This window comes from Takifugu flavidus, chromosome 8, assembly GCF_003711565.1.
Source record: "Takifugu flavidus isolate HTHZ2018 chromosome 8, ASM371156v2, whole genome shotgun sequence".
Lineage (NCBI taxonomy): Eukaryota > Metazoa > Chordata > Actinopteri > Tetraodontiformes > Tetraodontidae > Takifugu > Takifugu flavidus.
The window spans coordinates 9,477,150-9,499,376 of NC_079527.1; the positions used below are offsets into that span (position 1 = coordinate 9,477,150).

Consider the following 22,227-nt stretch of genomic DNA (forward strand, 5'->3'; position numbering starts at 1 on the left):
AAGGGAGAAAGTGGTCGAGAATACAGAATCTGGACAGAATCTGCCCATAGTCATGTGCTTTTTTTTATTGTTTTTTGGGAAAATGTTCTTGTGTTTTCACACAAAATGCACCTGTGACCAGTGTCCAGAATCACATCTGAGTTGCCAAGAAAATCATCACAGAGGTGCCAGGACATTGCTGCAGTGCCCTTGAACCAGGTCCCAAATCCCAGAAATCTCCAGTGCGCCCGTTGAGGGCCCCCTATTCCTCTTCATGTGAGTGGTACGTGCACTCTGAAGGAGTGTTCTCCTGAGAAAGTCTCCAGGGCTATTTGTGACTTTGATAAGACGTCTGTATCGACGGATGAAACGATCTTCATTTTCAAAGCTTTACCTTCCCAGGTGACCCATTTCTGAAAACCCACTGTGGTTTCTGAATGATTCATCTGACTAGAAAATCTAGATAAAAATTGAGAGTTTCAGAGACAAGAGAGAGAAGCACAAGAAAAGGACCGCAATTAGTCGACCGCAGGCGCTTTATAACAGGTCCACTTCGGGATCCAGTAGCATCAATATTCTATTACTATCTCAGCTCAGCTGGTGAGTCTTGCGCCTTTCATGCCAGCGGAATAGCTGCATATTTATAACTTTTAACAATATGGTGCTTTGTTGCGTGTTTTATGTGATGGATAAATGCTAAACAAAATCAGGAGCCCATGTTGGAAGATCGCGACGCAAGAATCGTCGGAAGGCGAGGAATGAGGAATTGGATTTTGTTGTGTGGGTTTTCGTGGGCCTCCAACTCTCTGATACACTCACTGGTCTTCTGCATCTTCCAGGACGTCTTACTGTCGACAGCACACCTCCACTTCCTGAGAGGATTTTGTTTCTATCTGCGTGCAGGGTGTGCAAAAGGGTTTAATATCCCACTTTGGTGATTCTTTGACAAAAAATGACATAAGACTTGTAGGTGTGCAGCAGTTTAAATCACTCTGTGCAGATGATGCACCTGATTTTTGTTTGCTCAATACATTTACTGTCTGTCAGGTACGTGGGACGGATTTCCTCAAAGTGAAGGGATGAAAGAGCGCGTTTACCTCTGAGTCGCTCGCTGAATTTATTTGGCCCATGAAGGCATAGAGCCACTCATTGCTGCCATCTTCATTTTCTGTTCAATCATGTGGAGGGCAGGTTGGCCCAGGTTGGCGATGCCACTGTTCACTGTCCAGACAAGGCAGATTTTAATCTTCTCGGGTCATTCGCGGCAACAGCAGCCGTGTTTGCATTGACTGACAAACCAAAATCAATTCTCATCTGGTTTGTCATTCTCTGCACATACTGAGGGCACATTGTACACCTTTTGAGTCTGATATTTCCTCGAGGATTTTCTCCCAGCAGCAAGCACACAGATTTTAGCATCAAGAGTAGCTATATGGAGCCGAAAGACGGATCAGATGGAAATTTATTGGCCTTATCTACTAAAGTGCTTCACACTGGAATTGAACCAGCTAAAATTGTTGTATGATTTAATGACAGAATAGTAAATTGAACAGTGTGCATTTATAAATGGTTTTTTGCACCCTTCAATCTATCTCATATTCATCTGCTTATGTGGAAACCGTCAGATAACACTATAAGTGTTAAATGGTGGCTATAACCTTGCTCATCTCAGAGTAAATGCGTTTTCTGCCCGATAAATCAAACAAGGGACAATTATACATCTGACTTTAAGTAAAGGCATGAGTCAGAGATACAGTGGACTGAATGTAGGCCAGACCCATAAATCAATCCAGCCCATTAAACATATCGACAGCGCAGACGCTCCTCAGCCATGTGCTCCTTTTCTCATTTGTCCACCTCCCTCGTTTCCACCTCGGTCCACCCGCCTGTGATCGTTCACTCCCCTGATTCGCATCTCGTCACCCCTTTTTGACAGCACATCTTTTAAAGGACTAAATTTCAATTGCATTTTGCATTACGTCTTTCAGCATTTCCCCCCGGACCTGAACCAGCCATAAAGTACACAGAGGTTTCTCCTGGCAGCATGAGAGAACACAAATCAAAATGTTCAGACCAAACATTCTCCGTGCATGATGTATTCGCTTGGTCTATTTGATATTGCCTCCCTAATACAATATGCAAGCAGTGCGGTTATGTCAAATTGACAGGTCCGAGGGGGGTGAAGGGGGAGTTAAGATACCATACCAGCAATATTTTGCTGGTATGTTCTAGAGAAAAATAGTTACTATAATACTTAATAACAACTTAATACAGAGCTGCTGGGCTTTTTCTGACCTTACTGCTATCTTAATTATGGCTAGCTCATTTTCAAGAATCTCTTTATTTCAGATGTCAAAACAATGTTTTGTTTCCCCAATAAAAACTTTAGAATAGACTTCTTATGTTGGTTGCATCTGTAATCCCCTGTTAACCTTTTTTGCCCCCAGAAGTGTGGCAAGAAATGTGAACTCATTGATTGTGAGGATGCATTCAGACATCAAATAAGGATAAATTTGGAAACATTTTAAATTGACCAACAACAATATCTTTAAACTAAAATCTAATCGACTTTGGATTGCATTATGTTGCTTTTTTATGATAAAATCTTTAAAAGTAGCCTGAAATGTTTTGATTGATACTTGAGGGAGAGATATGTTATGATGAAGTCAATAGCTCTACTTCCTGTTTGCAGCTGCACAAATTCAGGCTGCGTTCACAGCCTGCAGGACATATGAACTTCATCACTGAGGTCATGGCAACATGTCAGTTTCATAGGGTTAGATGATGTTGCTATATGAGTGTTTTGGGATGTAGGTGAAGTAATCAGCAAATCACGAACATATCTGGCGGTCTATCTCCTTATCACCTAGCTAATGAGGTGAGCAGTGGTGTCAAATCTCTCCTGAAATAAATGTGAAAGAAAGCTCAGCTGAGCCGCAGTGCAGCGCGTTGCTGCTCGGTGTTGCTGGAGAGGACCAAAGAAAATGTGTGAGAGATGAAATCTGAGAGGGGTAAACAATCAAGAGGCAATGCAACGAGGCCAGACTAGAGCAAATGTGACGCGAGCAGAGAACACAGACAGCAAAACAGCAGACAGGAACGTTTCCCAGCTGCCACCAGAGAGGCTGGACTTAAAGTGGCAGTAATGGAGGGAGTGTTTATTCTCGCTCGGGTCTGTGTTGAACCTGAGTCAAGAACGTTTTCGCTGTCTTCCTCGTGCTGCCTCACTTTCTCCACCGCTCGCTGTATAAATAGACCGCTTTGCTTTCTCAGTAGACCACAGAGAGCAGCTTCACTTAAGGAGAGAAGCATGACACCAAACCATCCAGGAGATGGGGTCGATACTTGATACAAATATATCCTCAGTAATGGATGCACTCGATATCATCTGCTTTCATCAATTTGCACTGTGGCTTAAATATTTAAATTTTGCACAGCTTCACTTCACAAAAGTGCAGCTAAACAATGGTTTCACCCAGGATCTCCATCTTCTTTGCTGAGTTCCTTGAAAACAATGAATTCAACATATTAGTTCAAATATATACATGGGGCAATCATGCATAATAAAAACACAGCAAAAGCTTTAGGTTGTCATAAAGATGTTATTATTTATATCATCAAGTGCATCATTAGTTATTACAATTTGCAATTCTTGACCGATAAACTCCGTACTGGCCCTTTAAGGTTAAAGAGTTCCATATTTCCTTTCTGGTCAACATGGACTTTTTTTTACAGTTAAGAAAAAAATGGTATTCAGATGGCTGAATATCTCCAGTGAAAAAGCTGAGGGTTATCACAGTTTTATGCACATACAAGAGTGCAGAAAAGCTGCAGAAGCCAGAAACATTCAATGATTAAGACGTGGTTTCTGTATGCGGATTAAATGAGCCTGCATATTTAGCTGTATATATATTTTGGTTAAACCTCAGTCTCTGCACTGTGTAAGGCTCAATGATTTGCCACTGATAACATTCAAATAGAAAAACAGTGTTTTAGTTTGCATTATGTGACACAAATAAGTGGAGAGAGATAATTGACTGAATATACAAAGAGTTCTTGGGATACTAAAGCGAGCAGTACTCAGTGATTCCCTGCTACACATGAACCTGTATACAGCAGAAACTCCTTAAAGCTGAAGCTTGACATCATTAAAAGCACTTATATATTGTACACCTACTGTTTACATGGCTATATGTGTTCAGAACCTTTGAGTCCATTCGCTCTCGCTGACGTTTGCTCTTCATCTGTCCTGGACGTGAGCTTATTGAGAGCAACAAAGCTGCAGCTTCCTCAGTTCTGATCATCCTGCTATGGTCCTGTTGGTTAATCCAGTGTTCCTCCCCCTCCCTCCTGGCAGTGCTCTTTCAACAGTGGAATAGTCGGCAGCGTGGACACTAGCTTTTCAAGCTGTACGAAGTCAGACGAAATGCAAGTGCTCCTCAGTAGTAGCATTAGGAAGCAAAGGAGGATGTGTTTATCTTCCTTTCAGGCTATGATTCTTCCCTCTCTTTATCTGTCGGTGACTGACACAGGCTGATACCGCATCTTATCTCAGAACCCGGCCGACGATCCGAGAATTTACTTCCGCTCATTTTGGTTTAGGAAGAGCTTCCCTCAATTCCTTCAAGCTTGAGATCCTCAAGGTGAAGTCACTCTGCATTCTTTAAACCCACAAAAAAATATGATTCGGTGGTTTTACAGCGGACCAAATTGGTGAAATATCAGGCAAACTTGATTTATTTTCAAGTAATCTGAGATCAGTACCAGCAGGTATTGCAACCCGTGTGATATTTCGGTGATCACCAGGAAGGTGTATAATTCAGCTTCTCATCATCATTCCTTCATTGTCAGTTTGAACTCAAACTACTAATTTTCATTCAACTCAAATGTCAAAGTAAACCAAGAATTCTCAGCTGACAATGATATAAAGTGGTGAAATAATGTGGAAGAGTGAGCAATTATAAATACATTTGACGTTGGAATGTATCAATATTACCAATAAACCGGCTTCTGTACTTAAGCCTGTGCTGCAGTGAACTGAAAACATAACCCTACCTCATTATATCTATAGTATTACTTTACAGCGGAATGCACTGAAGTGAAGAAACAGGAAGAAAAGAGCAGCATAGAAGCTGAACTGGACTGAGATGGCTAAAGTCTCTGGGTGCAGTTAAACTCATGAATGGCACTTGCATTATGAAACGATGAGAAACACATTCATCAAATCAAGTCCTACAACACAGAACACCCCCCCCCCTCCCCAAACTTGGTTTAGATATATTTCCTGGCTTCATGGTAAAAGGCTGATTCATGGCAGGACCAAACACTTAAAATCCACTATTGAGCTTCATCTAAAACTCAAGGCAGCAGAATTAAAAGAGCAGCCATATTTGTGGTCACGGCTGAGGCTGCACAATATTCGGGAAGTCCGTGAGTGCAGTTAGGCCTACCCTCTGATGGAGAAAGCAACGACTGACCATTTGGATAAAAGCATATTTGCCGCGCCGGCACTCTGTGCTGTGATCTCAGTCGTGATATCTCTGAGGATTTTGGCAGTTAGAGCATCAGCTTACCATGCTCATAAGTGCTAAGACAAAGGCAGTTTGTTCTAGTTATTATGTTGGATTCAACTGTAAGGTTTCTTTTGTAAATGCATTAAAATATTAGTAATGTATTAATGTGTTACTTTTTGTTAAATAGGCTACTATTTGGCTACTGTTGCAAGCACTACTGTCACATATGTAGGATGAATTCTATGCAGAAGACAAAAACTATCCTAAATAAGACAGGTGGCAATTTTTACGACATGCCCCATGTGATATATAAGCACCCGAGATCCTCTTTAGCAAAGGAATCTCATTCGTGTGCTTTGTATATTTTAAGCTGCCAACACTTGATGATCTGTCTAAAACTCTTGTCCTCAATGCTGCCCAGGCCCCGTGGGTCTGAGCTGTCAACCATCTTCAGGAGCTCGTTATACATCTGTACGCCTCTTCGTGATGTTGACATAGTTAGTGTTGGCCAGGGTGCAGTTTCCTCTTTTCACACCCTCAGGTCTGAAGTCCTCCATGCTGTGGTTCACGGCCTCCTGAATCTCCACGTAGTCGGACTTGCTGAGAGTGGATGAACTCCTGCACCGCCCGCCGCTCTTTTTCAGCTCGTCAGCTGAGCTGGCCTTGGGTATGCTTGGAATATTCAGGTACTGCGCCTGCTCCTCGCCCTCCGTCTCTCTGTGGTAGAAGTAGTTGAAGTTTGAGACGATGACGGGCACGGGCAGAGCGATCGTCAGCACGCCGGCAATCGCGCAGAGAGACCCGACGATCTTCCCCCCAATGGTGGTCGGGACCATGTCGCCGTAGCCCACTGTGGTCATGGAAACCACGGCCCACCAAAACGCCTCGGGAATGCTGTCAAACTGGGTGTCTGGTTCGTCCGCTTCTGCAAAGTAGATGGCACTAGAGAAGAGGATCACACCGATGAAGAGGAAAAAGATGAGCAGGCCAAGCTCACGCATGCTGGCCTTCAGAGTCTGTCCCAATATCTGCAACCCCTTCGAGTGACGCGACAGTTTGAAGATACGAAATACCCTGACCAGACGGATGACACGCAGGATGGCCAAAGACATGGCCTGCTGATTTCCTTGGTTGTCCTCAGGACGCTCTGCCAACTCTGTGCCCAGAGTGATGAAGTAGGGTATAATGGCCACAATATCGATGATGTTCATGATGTTGCCAAAAAATCCGGCTTTGCTGGGGCAAGCAAAGAACCTGACTAAGAACTCAAAGGAGAACCAGATGATGCATAGTGTCTCTACGATGAAGAAGGGATCTGTGAAGTATGAGCTTTCGTTGATCTCAGTGGTGTTGGAGATGGAATATAAATGGCTGTAGGGCTTGACATTCTTATCTTGAAAAACTGGCAGTGTTTCGAGACAAAAGCTGACAATAGAGATGAGGATGACCATGACAGAGATGATGGCAATGATACGTGCGGCACCTGAGCTCTCTGGGTACTCAAACAGGAGCCACACCTGTCTTTGAAACTCATTATCGGGCAGCGGACGCTCCTCTTCCTTTATAAATCCCTCATCCTCCCTGAAAATCTCCATGGCCTCCTCGCCCAGTTCATAAAACCGGATCTCCTCGGAAAATATGTCAATGGGCACATTAACAGGCCGGCGCAGGCGCCCTCCTGACTGATAGTAATATAGGATGGCGTCAAAACTGGGACGATTCCGGTCGAAAAAGTACTCATTCCGTAGAGGATCAAAGTACTTCATCCTTTTCTTGGGATCCCCCAACAGTGTTTCTGGAAACTGGGAGAGGGTTCTGAGCTGCGTCTCAAAACGCATGCCCGAGATGTTGATAACGACCCTCTCGCAGCACTCATGATCTGGCTCTGGGTCGTAGTGGTCATGGGGCTGACCAGGATGTGCCACCGCCTCGTCCGCGGTATCCCCGGTGGCAACAGTCATGCTGGAAGGAGATCAGATTTGCAGGTTTCAAGCAGGCGGGAGCCACGAGTGACAGCAGGACGAGGCCTCTTGAGGGTTTAGCAGAACTGGTGCTGAAGAGCTAAATGGCAAGAAAGAAAACATGGAACACTGCAACGGTGAAAAACAAAGGCCTTTTTCCACAGCAACCATTTGACATTGCAGCGTAAAGATGCTGTAATGATACTAATTAAGATCAGTTCTTTTCAGTCGGAGGGAGTCAGTGTGCAATGCTGCTCAGTGGAAATAGTCTTGCTTGATAAATACTAAGACAAAATTTAGCCTGTGATTTTAGTTTAATACTAGAAAGAGGGCAGACCTCATCCAAGCAGATCTTACACCCAAAACTAATACTCCAATTATTTGAAATACCTTCACAGAGTTTGTCTGCTACTGCTCGTCTTGTATTCGGGGATATAGCCTCTGTCAAAGACTATAATGTTGATTAGAGAATCGAAGCACTTGGACAGAGTTGTCTACCTATAATGGAAGTCATTCCACTTTAAACTAGCTGCAGGGAAGCCACTACTGCTGCTCATCAGTAGTCTAGCATATACTGCAAAGGCATATAGGCAGTAGTGATATAAAGTTAAAAGAAATAGTAGGTTGCTTTATGATGATTGGCTTTGATCCTTTGTTCTTTGTCCCATGGCCAAAATCTATTGAAAATCTCAAAAAGTTATCACATAATGTGATAATCATCTAAATCACAGGCAGGCTATCTCAAAGACTAAAATTGCTCTGCACAAATGTAACCTTTCAAAGCAGCACGGCTCAAAACAAGGGTGGAGGCCAGAGGTATAAAGTGATTTGGCTCCACCGTGTCTATCTGTATTAGGTTATGAGTTCCCTCTCTTATGCAGAATCAATATGCTGGCCTGTCACGGTATCATCTCTTGCAGGGTGGAATTACAACCAACAAATTTGGTTACATGCTGAGTGCTCCATCCACTAATATCAAAGACATGACATTATTTTATGTCCACTGAGAAATTTTGCTTCTAAACTAACAAATGCAAAAAATATTTGTGTTTCATATTAGGCGACATTTCCGTGTATCCTGTGGCTAATCAGACCGTTTCAGTGACTTTACATAGTAAGAAAAAGAGCAAGTCTTACCTTCCCGGTGTTTTGCGCTTGGTCACTGTGTGTCCGGCTGCGTATCCAGCAGCGTCTGTCCACCTCCCCCCCCACGTTTGGAGCGGTTTATTAGTTCCCGTGGTTCTGCAGCAACGCGTCAGTGGGAGTGGAAGAGAGTCACAAAGCGAGATATTGTATAAGTTAAATTCTTCAACAGAAACCACGCATGGTGTGATACAGTTGGCTACAGGTTGAAGCCGATGACGACTTCTCTACTTCAACAACAAAACGCTGCGGCGACGGCGAAGACGAGCCCCCCCACCAGCCTGGGTGTCTGCACCGGGCTGCAGGATTTGGGTGTTCATCAAATGAGAAACCGGTTGCATGATGCCCTGTGTTTCACAAGTTGCTGTTTATTAACCCCCCCCCCCCCCCCCCCCCTCTCACACACACACACACACACACACACAGTTGACGTGACATTGTCGCGTTTGTTCCACCATTTTTCATGATGGAGATTACTGATGCACATTCGCAGATGGGAGCTTGCGCTAACGACAAGTAACAGCCCATCTTATGACGCTGTAACGGGATGTAATCTGCATTTTAATTTGTTTCCATTCATTTCAGACAAGTTTCCGCGCTGCGCGTATGAGTTTGGTTGGAGCGGCAGGTGCCAGGCGCGTTCGTTTCCGCGCAGTGTTAATTCGCGCTCCCGTCGACTTCTACAAAAGCAGCAGAGAATCACGAAACAATTTCAGATTTCGACGTGCGGGAATTCACCTTGATTCGGATGGAGCACTACCGAATTTAGTTCTGCCTTGTTTGTCTCTCCTGGCAACGCGCATGGCGGCCGTCAATCCTCCGCTTCATGTTTGTCCGTCTCCCCCTTTTTAACGAATATGTCCTGCGGGTGTGTCGTCTCGCCCAATTATCCTCGCCATATCTCTCATATTTCACCATAGTTCACGACAGTTGAGATGTGCGAGCTGCAGAGGAGCATCTCACCGCCGCGCCCCCACCCCACTCCTCTACACTCCATCCTCACATTAAAGGAGAAGCGCCGTCGACTAAAGGGTGGACACACCCGCAGACGGAGAGCGAGCGTCTCCGGAGAGAAGCAAGAGTTAAAAAAATAAAGAGAAAAAAAAATCATTTCAAGGGAGAAAATGACAACACGATGCTGGAGAAATCTCCCCAAAAAGGTCTCTGATGCTGAGATTTTGACCAAGAAGAAGGTGAATGAGAATATAAATGCGAATATAAATCGATTATACTGACCTGTTGAGGGACGATGCTTTTAAGTATATTTATTGACTGAAAGCATCTCCATTTGATGCACTTGACATCTTTAAAACACAGGAAACGGCAGGGATGCTTTTCAATGTCATCCTGAAAGTTACTCTGACATTTCCAGTCATCAGCCATCTTTAACTCACCGCACGAACCTGACCTCTCTGGAATATGCATGAAAACCTTTTGGTGGAACCGCTACTCTAGATATAGATAGAACCCTCTGCTCTAGATATCTGTGTGAGCATCATATTTACTGGTGAAATTCCACATCACTGGAAAGGTTTTTGTCCATGCAAGAAAAGAGTTTCCTATTTTCGCCACCCTTGACATCATCACCTCCCATCTTTCATCATGGTGGTATGCGTTCTTTATAAGCCAGTTGCAGAGAAAAGAGGGAAATTTTCTGATTTAAGTTAAAACAATGAGGCCTGAGAGCATCTCCAAAAACATCGTGACGCTAAAAGCATCAGCAGCCCCCAAAACGGCGGCTGTTCATGATATAAGCATTTCTGACTAAGGCACAAAATGCAAACAAGGTGGCTCTCGTCCCACCTTCTGTCATTTTCACACGTGCCCATCTTTGATGTGACGTGCACTCCTCCAATTAAAATGTCAAACGTGCTGATTAACATGACAGCATTCATCCACAGAGACTGTAACTCTTCCAACTGCAGGGTTTCAATAAATCGACCCTTTAAAATAAACAGGGTTGAGTTACAACCAGGAATTCTTTCATTGCCCATCTGTCAATGTAAATGAAGAGGGACCAGGTCCAAACTGAGAGAGCTGGGATCCCCAATGAGTCAAGATTCACCATCCTACACATTCACGGTGATCGACAAATCCTCACGATCGGGGAGGATGGAGGGGGGATGCAGATGAGCTACGGTCTGATTAAATTCTGGAATTATGTTGTCTCTGCAGCCGTTCTACACAAGCTGCATGCAATTGTTTTATATAGGCATGTGTTTGGACTGCATTAAGCATTCAGCCAGTTCTCATCGTCACCTCTCCAGTTTCCCTCTAACCTTCAGGTCGTGCCCAGTCACAGAACACCCTCATCGATTCGGTTTTGTGTTGAGCTGAGCAGGAACCTGAGCAAGCCGTTCCCTTTGAACCGCATTTATTAATCAATTTCCTTTAAAATAACCTCTATGCGATCTCTTCAGATGGGACGCTCTCTGCAGGAAAAAGAGAAAACATTGATCATAATATAAATTCTCTTTAGCCGCGTCCACTTGATGGCTGATGTTATTGAGGTGTTCACGGTCACCTGCCCACCTCGAGGCTCCATCTTTGTCGGCGCAGCAGAAATGCGCTGAAGTGAAGCAGGAGGCGTGTGAGTAGGATGCAGAAGGAGAGGACAAGGTGATATCGCAGGAGACTGCAGGGGAGGAGGTTTGTCCCGAGTGACCTTTGCTGGTGCTGCAGCAGGTGATCTGTCACTTTTACAGCAGCACTCTCACTGACTCGCCGCTCCGCGCGGCTACCCTTCACAGGACATTGCATTGATTTCCATTCATTGGCTGTGCCCTGAACCTGGAGGTAAACTTGTAGGAGAAACCTGAAAGCCAAATCAGTACCTTCCTCTGCACCTGCACATCTTTGGTCCTCATAAGGTCAGTATGATTTTGCCAGGATAAGCTTGTGAACAAAAACAAACAACTTCTGTGTTTATTAATCAGTCCAGACATCATTTGAATATAAGAACAGTCTCATTCCCACATGTTCACCGCTGTATTATCATTTAATCCTCTCTCAGCCGCTCATCCCTCATTTTGTCACCTCATTTCATTCATGCTGGGCTCCCCTTATATGACAGTTGCCCTTGGGAGTTATTTAACTGCAATACTGAGAGTGATGATGCTGATTATAATCGCTGCTTTCACAAGAAATATGCCCACGTTATCTGTTGATATTGAAGGCTAAAGTTTAACACACACTGGCTCCTGGTGACACAAGCAGACGCAGACGCCGAGTGTTTGACATCACCAACCGACGTGCTAAGCTCTCCCTGACAAGGCACAGACTCTTCTGCATTAGTGGCTGACGTGTTAAACTTTTCACGGAGACTTTTCATTTTTCCCGGTGGCCCGGGGCTGCATAGCTTGAGGTATGCCTCAGTACTGGTCCACTTTCCAACGACGCACACATTGCTAAAGGCATTTGAAACTGACGTGAACGCTAATCCCCATGTGCCTCGTCTGAGGACACGTAACACCGAGTAGCGTTAATGGTGGAATGTCCAGCACCTTTTTGAGTGCCAGGTCAGCTGGAGAGCTGCATCACCCACAAGTGCTTTCATTCAAAAGTTAGGCTGAATAAATTAGCCTGTCTGCTATCAGAGTGATGTGACATTCTTCAGGCAGTTTGCAGCATTTGCTGCGACGGTGAATACATACGTTGTGCCTGCATGTCTGCCAGTTACCCAAGACCCCCAGTGTCTCTTATATGGACCTCCTGGCAGCTCCCACTTGTTGCACTTGCAGCACCACTGGGTCCATCTGTGTTCCAACAGGTCAATGGGAGCAGTTGGATCGTAGACCTCAGATCCCCAATTCTTGTCATCCCCGTTCATTTGACACAAACCATTATAAATTCTGTGCGGAGTAAAAAGAGACGTTTGTGTGAGAGTTAACAACAGTCCATTTCACACAAACATACACACACGCACACACACACGCACACACACAGACAGAGGATGTGTGCAGGGCTCTAGCTGTTTTCTCATTTCCTGTTGTTGTTCTGAGGATTTCAGAGAAAATGAGCCTTTAATGATGACACATATTCCTACAGAATAACTATGAAACTGAGGTGAAATACGAGTCATTCCAATGATATCAACCGGTGTTTAGAAGATGCATCAGAATTGCAGTGAATCTATTTGGAAGGTCTTAATTAGGCTTTTATATCACTCACCACAGTACAGTTATTTAACTTGCTAAGTCATAAAAACAAACTCTCACAGGTTCCACATGAATAATCATTCGCAGGTGCATTTAAATCTCCTAAATCTGATCACATCATCCCTAATGAAGTATTTAACTGATTTCCTCAATTCTCACTAGACTACATTCTCTCGTTATCTTTATGCCATTTCTTTGTCTTTTCTGCACGCTTCAAGTCGCTGATTGCTGTATAACAAACACAATCCCATAGTTTTCATTTGGCCTCCAGGGTTTCTTCTGAATTCCGACTCCACCTTTTTGCCATCAGCCTTCCGGGACCTCCCAGCACTTGCAGGATTTGGCAGAACAGTGTTGTGTCTGCAGATTTAAGTTGACCACAAAGTCATGCAGACAATTTTGGGTGAACTCCAGCTCTCAAAGCTTCAGATACCTTGGAGGTGTAGTCATAAATTTGCAGTCATAAATGTCTCGGTGGCCTCCTTCTCTCAGATTAACAGCGCGACCAGCTCCAGGCAGATTTACACATGTTCCATATTTTAAAAGAATTAAAGGAATATTGAGCATAGGGAGGGTCTGTATGTACCTTTGTTGTGAAGAAGAAGGGATTTTAATAAACACCATGTGTATATTTATGCGAATTCCATTTGTTTTTGTCTAATATCGATTTTACAGTCTTGAAAAAATCTGTTCAAAAATTCAGACCAGATCATGTTGGAAGATGACTTAAACAAGTTAGATTCTTGTAGCCACGAGAGATAGCAAAGTTATTAGCAAGCTGGTGGGTTTACTGGAGTAATAAAGCACACTCTGGTACACAAGATGACACAATGATGGCCGCGAAGCTCTGGTAGAATGTTAATATTTACCTCCTCAGCACAGGGACCAAATTAAGTTTTCCACTGGAGTCAAACGCGGATCAGATCTCTTAAAATTCCAGTCATGTGGTAAAGAGCACAGCCTAACAGGAGGCTCTTCAATCTGAAAGCAAGCCGGTGCCCCAACACAAAAGACGAGAGAGCGCTTTTACACTTTCTAAAGAGTTGCGTAACGTATATGGAATGGTATTAACGATCAATAGATGCGACACATAAAACACTTTTGGTCGTTGTGTATACGAGAATCTGTACATCATCTGTATGTTGAGCAAAAAAAAAAAGTTTCTGTCACTTTTCAAATGATCTCTTGTGGCGAATTGGGAACAAAACACTACTGTTGGCTGGTTAAAGACTGGTGTGTGCAGTAGACACTGGGACCAGTGTCTCCAGGGTATTCATGCTCTAATTAATAGTGGAAAGTTCAGATACCCTCGCAGACATTTATGGGTACATTCATGGGTACATTCTCTCAAAAAGTGAATGAAAACAGTGCGGTTCCTCATAACGGATCTCTTTATATGAGTCATGTTTAAGACAGCACACCAGAACACAGAACAAATACAGGTCTGTAGCCACTGCCCTGACAAAGATGCCCCATCCCAGCAATAACACCAGTGCACCTTGGAATACAAGCGCGTCATTCACAGGCATGTGTTCACATGTGTCTATGTTTGGATGCGCGTACATGTCTCACTTTTTGTTCTCCATGTCAAGGCAAAGCACATATAAAAGACTGTCTCACATATTAGTAATACAGAACACACACAGCTAAAAAAGGCATATGGCTAACAGTCTTTCATTTGTCACAGTTTTATATCAGAAAACCACAGGTTGATCTCAGTCTTTGCCACTTTGGACTTGAAGCAAGAGCTGTTTTTCAGTAAATGTCTGTAATGAATATCATTACCCAGAACTATAAATGCAGAATGTACAAAAACCATGTCCAGGGGTGAGATGTGCTTTGTAAATTGCTGGCTGTTTCCTGAATCTGTCCGTTTGAATGTTACAGAGAGCGAAGAAAGTCCGACACGCACTTCTGGCTCTTTTGCCTCGTGATGGCTAAACTCACAAGGTGTCAGCTCCAGACAAAGCTGCTGCTACAATACTGTCAGTGAGGGTTTCTGTACTTCTGGTTAGGTTTTTCTGTTGCGTACGTTGGCCTTTGAATCGGCCCGTGGGCGAATTCTGCTAGGCACCTCTTGTTAAAGGGGCAAGTTTGAGGGCGTGGGCCAGGGTGGAGGGAAGAACTGATCCAATGGGAGGCATTTCTTAAATCTTTGGCCCATCGGCCCAACCGGAAGACCAGAATCATTGCATTCCTAAAAGAAAGAAGATAGTGGCAATGAAAAATATTATACATAACCGAAATGGCTATGAACAAATGTAGTCCTTGTTGATTTACTTTAATGTGAAGTCAGCTCATTGGACTCATCAGGGGCTCCAAGAGGTCTGTGCAAAAACCCAACTACTACCTGGAGAGGAGAGAAGACAAAAGGAGGGGAAGAACATGAAGAAAGAAGGAGGGGAAAGAAGATGAAGAAAGAAGAGGGAAAACTGTTAGATCTCAGCCCCACATAGGCTTCAGTGCTCTTCTTAGCACCTCATCCACAGCCGTCCATATTCCATTTGTGATCAACCATTACTTGCTCCATTCTGGGTCAGTGACTGGGTGAGAGGCACCAACACAACCACCAGTCTCAGGGTACACAACCGGATGCTGCTTAGAGCCTCCAATCCACCAACTGTATATTTCTCCAGCAAAATATCCAGGAAAACCCATGCAAGAGAGAAAATAACTGGATTGCAGGCCCCATTCCAGGGCATCATGAAGCAGCAGCGACTAGAGTCATGACTGTTTTTTGTTGGTTGGAATAATATTTTAATTAGTATTAGTATTAGTACAAGTAGTAGTAGTATTAGTAGTTGCACTGTTAATAGTATTTGTGGTCATTTCTGATGATTGCCTCTGATAATCAGCTGGGTCATCAGATTTTCTTGCATATGTAACACTCACATTTGCTGATGATCAGGGATGGATAACCCAAAATTTAATGATGTTAAAACTGATCGATAGGGCTCTATTGCGTCTGTATTTTTGTCTCCAAAGATCCACCCTGCTCACATGCAAGAAAATAGCTTTCAGCTCTGGCAATGATAAACAGGTCCATCCTATTGTTCCATCATCTATTTGTCTGCCTGATGGATAGACCAGGGTTTCCCCTGGCTGGGGCTTTTATGGGAGTGGAGAATGAGTAGGCTATTTAGCTGATGACTTGCGTGGAGTTTTCTGCTTTGAACGTCTGAAGTCAAGGTCAGGGGTTAAAATGGAAAGCAATAATCTATAAAGAGTTCATTCCCAAGTTGCCATTAGCGGTTAACAGTTGGTGAGACCACCCTGATTATTACCGTCAAACAGGTAAAAATGCTGTGCCAGCACATGTGTGTGGACACACAGACAGCAAGATTAACTATCATCTGAAAATCCTCGCCTAATAGATTCTTTAGCTTGCTTTTATATGCATTTTATCTTCTTTCAACCCTCACTTGTGCTTCAGAAGAAGTAATTATCCTGAGGTAGATGTAAAATATGAATTTCAGGAGCACTGTGTCAAAGTGGACAGAGAACATTTTCAGTAATGGCAATACTGGAGAAATAAAGGGAGACAGAGGCACTTTAACCAATTAAATTACAGTCACGCACATTCAAAAGTCAGTGTCTACAACTTTAGGAGCTAGGTTCAAGAGACTATTTATATAAAAATGAATCCAATTCAAATCTATTTATTGGTGCAATATAACCTAATTTTGCTGTCTCAACAATTATAATGAATATTACAATAATGTGCTCTGTAATCGCCGGTGCCAGCAGGGGGCAACCCAAGGACATGATTAGTAGTATGGATGCCCTTCAGGTAAATCAGTTGAAGGCATCACGATATTATTCTAGGGTTATCATGGAAAGGACTCAGGAAACAACAGCTCTCTTTCACTTGCATTACATTGTAATCTATTGACAATAATAGCAAAACAGACAGAAGTGGAATTCACAATACTCACCGGTTGGATCAGTGGGAGAACAGTGACCTCTGCTGGGAGCCAGAGGTAGCGCACGCCAGACTGAAGCGACGTGCTCCCAGTACATTCATAATTCCTCACGCCGTCTGAGTTGTGCCTGGCCCATTTTCACTTGGTGGCGGTAATTGATGCGCGGTTCCTACTCCAGCTCTTTTCTGTTTCAAAAGTCACTGGTTCAGCTTTTGTTGGTGGGCGCTGCTGGTGCTCGTCTTGCAATTTCACGCACGCACCGAACAGTCTTTATTGTAGACTGAAGACGGGGAAAATCTCGGCTTCCAGGCCATCTGGGAGGTTACTGTGGAAACTAGGATGCCATGGCAACTGTGACCGGGGTTACCCAGGAAACCGGCGTCACCATGGAGATTGCCTCACAGCAGGCTATATTTGAGAAATCCGAGGAGAAGCACGCTCCATCTTTGATCGCTGCTTGTGCGTGAATGAGCGCTGTGTCTCTCTGTCTCACGTGTGCACCGATAATGAGACGCCGACAGTCGGCTGGCCTCTCTGTTTATGTTTTACGCAATACACTTCACACGCAGGAATCCGATTATTCTTATAGACAGTATAGCATTTGGACTATATCGACTTTAACGCACACTAAAGGCATAGCACAGAAAGGTCTGATTGAATAGTATATGCAGAACTTTGTTTTTCAGACATCACATGTGTTTAAACACAGACAGATTTAAATGGTCTACACAGGCTATATGACTGACCAACCACGACATGTCAATGGGTCTAGTTCGAGTAGAATTTTCACTAATTTTTCACAGTTTTTAAGCTTCTACTACTGCTGTGGCGATAAACTGGCTATTGAACGACGCACAACAGGTTCTTTACTCCGGAACAGAGGACCGGAGACGTCAACGAGCTCTTTGTCTGCCCGCGTCGTTAAAACGACACCGAATTATGAATTCACGTCACAGAAATAAAAAAAAATAAAAAAAAATAAACTAAACAAACAGAACGATTCTTTTATCGGAGCGCGTCTGAACAGCGGGGGTTGGCTTTTCTTTCCCCGCTCTCTTTGTTTATTTCCATCTGATAGACTGCCGCTTCCACACGCTGGTGCGCAACGACGGAGCCAGCTGTGCGCCGACAACACCCCCCACCCTTCCCCCTCCCCTCGTGCTCAAGGTCGTGGTTGGAAAAGCGGCTACACGTCAGTGTAGATCTTTTTGTTTATATTCACGCAGTTCTGGGAGTTGTTTTGGGCGGTGGTGGGGAAATTGGGCTGCTGCTTGAACGCGCTGTTCATGCCATGCTCCTCGATCACCATGTACTCGCTTTTGCTGAGTGAGGAAGAGGACCGGGTCTTCCTCAGCTCCTCTGTCTCTGCCAGAGGCTGACAGCTGCCCACGTGTAGGTACTGAGCCTGTTCCTCGCCCTCCGTCTCTCGGTGATAGAAATAGTTGAAATTGGAGACAATGACAGGGACGGGGAGGGCAATTGTGAGCACGCCCGCGATGGCGCACAGAGACCCTACAATCTTCCCCCCAATGGTCACGGGGTGCATATCCCCGTAGCCCACAGTGGTCATGGTGACAACAGCCCACCAGAACGCGTCCGGTATGCTGTTAAACCCCGAATCTGGGTCGTCTGCCTCGGCGAAGTAAACGGCGCTGGAGAAAAGAATGACACCAATAAACAGAAAGAATATAAGCAGGCCCAGCTCACGCATGCTGGCCTTCAGAGTTTGTCCTAAAATTTGAAGCCCCTTCGAGTGTCGTGACAGTTTGAAGATGCGGAACACCCGGACAAGCCGAATTACGCGCAGGATTGCTAACGACATGGCCTGCTGTCCGTTCCCCTGACGCTCCGCCAGCTCTGTACCCAGGGTGATAAAATAGGGAATTATGGCCACGATGTCGATAATGTTCATTATGTTTTTGGAGAATGTGGCTTTACTGGGGCAGGCGAAGAAGCGCACCAGCAGCTCGAAGGAGAACCAGATGATGCACAGCGTCTCCACCACAAAGAAGGGGTCTGAAAAGGTGCTGATAAAATATGGGAGCGTGCCATTTATGACAGGCGCGGCGGTGATCGGCCCCCGATTGTCGTCCCTGAACTCCGGCAGTGTCTCTAAGCAGAAGATGACAATGGAAATGAGAATGACCAGAACGGACACTATCGCGATGCCCCGTGCGGGCCCCGAGCTCTCCGGGTACTCAAACAGCAGCCACACCTGTCTCTGAAATTCATTCTCTGGCAACGGCCGCTCTTCCTCTTTGATGAACCCCTCATCCTCCCGGAACTTTTCCATCGCCTCCTCACCCAGCTCGTAGAAGCGGATCTCCTCAGAAAAAATGTCAATGGGCACGTTGACGGGTCTCCGAATGCGCCCGCCGGACTGGTAGTAGTACAGGATGGCATCGAAGCTGGGTCGGTTCCGATCGAAAAAGTATTCGTTCCTGAGGGGATCGAAGTACCTCATGCGTTTTTTGGGGTCCCCCAGCAGCGTCTCTGGAAACTGCGAGAGAGTCTTCAGCTGCGTCTCAAAGCGCAGCCCTGAGATGTTGATGACGACCCTCTCGCAGCATTCGTGGTCCGGCTCGTAGCGGTCCAGAGAGTGGTTGCCCGGCAGAGCCGCCGACTCCTCCAGCATGTTGTCACACGCCACGACTGTCATCACGTCGGCCTCCGTGTCTGTGTATCCGTGGTTCACCAGATTGTCACCACGGGCTTTGGTCACGCTCGGCGGGGGTGATTGCAGGAGGCTGAGGTGGTCGTCCATGCGCGGTTGAATACGCATCCAGGGGGCGGCCGCCTCGTCCCCTCAGCTACCGCCGGTCAACCACAGCCACCGCCACAACCTCTTCTCCTCTTCCTCTCTCACTCCTCGTCTTACGATTCACTTTCACTCTCGACTGTTGTTGTTCCCGCCCACAGGGAAGATCTGGGTTTATAAACAGGCTTTCCACCCACCCACGGCGCCCCAGCGTTGGATACCTTTTACCGTCCTCCACCAATGGCAGGACCGACCGACGCAACAGACGGGCGTCATTCAACACCATCGTTTGGGCGTGCCAGCCTACCTCTGCCCCCTCTGTCCTGCAGACACTCAAGGGCAGCTACACAGCTCTTCTCCAAACAATATTTGGATATGATGTCTGTTTAAAAGACCCGGGAGGGAAGGAGAAAGAAATATGTCAGACTGATGAGATGAGACAAAGGAATAAAAATTAACAGCAATCGCAGGTCCAAATTTTGAGGGATGTGCACTAAACCAGCACCAATGAAGCCCCCAGGGGTATATTTTATTAATTCAACAGCTCCTTCAGTGGCTATTTTTTGTGCCACATGTTGAGCAATCATTCAACAAGTGGCCAGCTCTGGAATATTTCTCTGCCTCACAATTTTCCCCTGAAGTTTTTGTTGTTGTTTCTCCTCATTATACGGATTTCAACAAAGAAAACACTGCTTGTTACTATTTGATCTGCTATTATTACCAGTGATCTGAGCTGACACCGGCTGCTGCAGCTTTCTGACCCCTTTGCTCCAAGGCTGCTGTCCGAGGTGCTGAAAAAAGCCAAATCTGCAGAAGGGTCGATCTCATTTATTTATTTTATCAGTTTAAATGATGCGGAGGAACCAGTGTTTCAACTGAGGTCAGCCTGAGTGGCCGGAGCCAGAAAGCAGGAAGTAAGAGGAGACAGTGGCTCGTAGACCCTCAGCAAAGGTAATCAGTCGATCATAAATCCCTGATCATATATATTCTGTGTTGATGGTCTTTATCCTACATTTGAATACAAAGAGAGATATTTTTAATACAGTTAATCAAGCTGAAGAAACGTGCTGGATACGATCAGACCACCGCCTTAAACCATTCACTGTCATCACCTCCAGGTTGTACTGCACTGAGGTGGTTGTTGCATAATGATACACAACTGCTGCACAGCTAAACTGTGTTTCATTGAAATTTATTGCAAGTTTCCAAATGCATCTTCATAAATTTGGCAGAATTAAACAACCTAAAAAAGCTTATTACCTTGCTTAAGTGCTTTGGATTCTAATTAAAAAAGAGATGGTCCTTTCAACACCATTCTTTCTCTTTTCAATTAGAATCAATAATGATTTTTCTTTTCTATATAGCTGCAGCCCAAATTTGGGTCGATTATAGAGGAAAAAAACTCTTACATAGGCCAATGAGCTGGTTGAGGAATTTTAATCTGCTGACCAGGGCCATTCATTTTTCATATTTAATGATTATATAGCTGCAATTACAGTTCTATTATCACGTCTTTCTCAGTACTTCTATCAACATTGAGCCAAACCGCAGCAGCTCAAAGAACTTTGACCTTTATTTGTCTTCTTTGTCTCCCTTGTCCCCTTTTTTTGTTTCAGTGGTGTCACTCACAATTTAGACTCAGTCACTTTTAAATATCAATCAGACGTCAGTTTTTCCATCAATGAAACACAACGCTAAGCTGGGAGCGTGTCTTTCGGGGATCTTCTGGAAGTCATGCGCACATTCCAGCTTGTGCTTTGTTGTTTTTGTGTCTTGATAAGATTGTGTCTCCAAAAAAACTTGATATTTACCTATTGGCATAATGTGTGATACGCATGTGACTCGGATACAAGGGCAGAGCCTGTTTTCCTAATGAGGGCACATTGAAACTGGCTCGTATTAAAAGGGCCAGTTGATCCACTGGGAGCCAGCTCAGAGACCGCCAGCAGGCCTTTTCATGTGGTTTCCTGTCTGCGTGTTAAATATAGATCCCCCCCAACTATCTTATTACCCTAAAAAATGAGGCTACCTTGCATGCTGAACTGGAATGACTCAGACTGGAATGCAGTTTACTGGGTATGTGGGGTGGGGGGGGGCTCAGCTGGCTGAGGTCATGGACAGCTGGTTACACATGAGGAAATGGGCCTGGGTTGGATGTTCTTTAAGAGATGCACGGCAGCATCTGTCTTCGAGAGATGGAGGTGGGATCTGGTGACCCACAAGGCTTCTGTGTCAGGATTTAGGTCAGCTTTTACGTGTGGTTGCTGGCACAAATCTCATCACCAGACTGCGTGTGCACTTGGTTCTCTCAAAGCACGTCGCGGGTCATTACCCCAAGCGATACGAAGCCATCTCACCGCTGATTTTCATCTTGTGTTCTGGTATCTGATGAGGAAATGTAGCTTCTCAGAGCACCGTTCAGTGTTGCCATTTGAGGAGGATTTTCTTGGAACTGTCTTTACTTTCATTTTAATTAAGGTTATTGAGAACAAAACAGACCCCGTTAGTGGAGAACTGAAGATGCTGAGCTCCATCTCTCCTCTGTATGTTGGCTTCAAACCACCTTCTGTCCAGCTCCACCTTCTTCTACGATCCATATGGAGTACGTTAATGTGATTTATGCTGCTACTGATGCATATCTCAATCTGCAAATGAGGATTTTCTGCCTGTGACGCATGAAGAGACAGCAAGTTTTATATAGATCTCTATCTATCTATCTATCTATCTATCTATCTATCTATCTATCTATCTATCTATCTATCTATCTATCTATCTATCTATCTATCTATCTAT

The 22,227-nt window shown here is 44.7% G+C and overlaps 2 protein-coding genes across 2 annotated transcripts; both read right to left on the reverse strand.

The window, feature by feature from the left end:
* Positions 1-3,561: 3,561 nt before the first annotated feature.
* On the reverse strand, positions 3,562-9,610 carry LOC130530595 (potassium voltage-gated channel subfamily A member 2-like). Its single transcript, XM_057041908.1, has 3 exons — positions 9,335-9,610; positions 8,591-8,695; positions 3,562-7,553 (listed from the first exon to the last, which is right to left on the reverse strand). Exon 3 carries the CDS (start codon positions 7,451-7,453, stop codon positions 5,954-5,956), a length of 1,500 nt encoding a protein of 499 aa, XP_056897888.1. The 5' UTR covers positions 7,454-7,553; positions 8,591-8,695; positions 9,335-9,610; the 3' UTR covers positions 3,562-5,953.
* Positions 9,611-14,121: 4,511 nt separating this feature from the next.
* LOC130530593 (potassium voltage-gated channel subfamily A member 3) lies at positions 14,122-19,636 on the reverse strand. Its single transcript, XM_057041904.1, has 3 exons — positions 16,689-19,636; positions 15,034-15,103; positions 14,122-14,950 (listed from the first exon to the last, which is right to left on the reverse strand). Exon 1 carries the CDS (start codon positions 19,456-19,458, stop codon positions 17,863-17,865), a length of 1,596 nt encoding a protein of 531 aa, XP_056897884.1. The 5' UTR covers positions 19,459-19,636; the 3' UTR covers positions 14,122-14,950; positions 15,034-15,103; positions 16,689-17,862.
* Between the last annotated feature and the right edge of the window lie 2,591 nt (positions 19,637-22,227).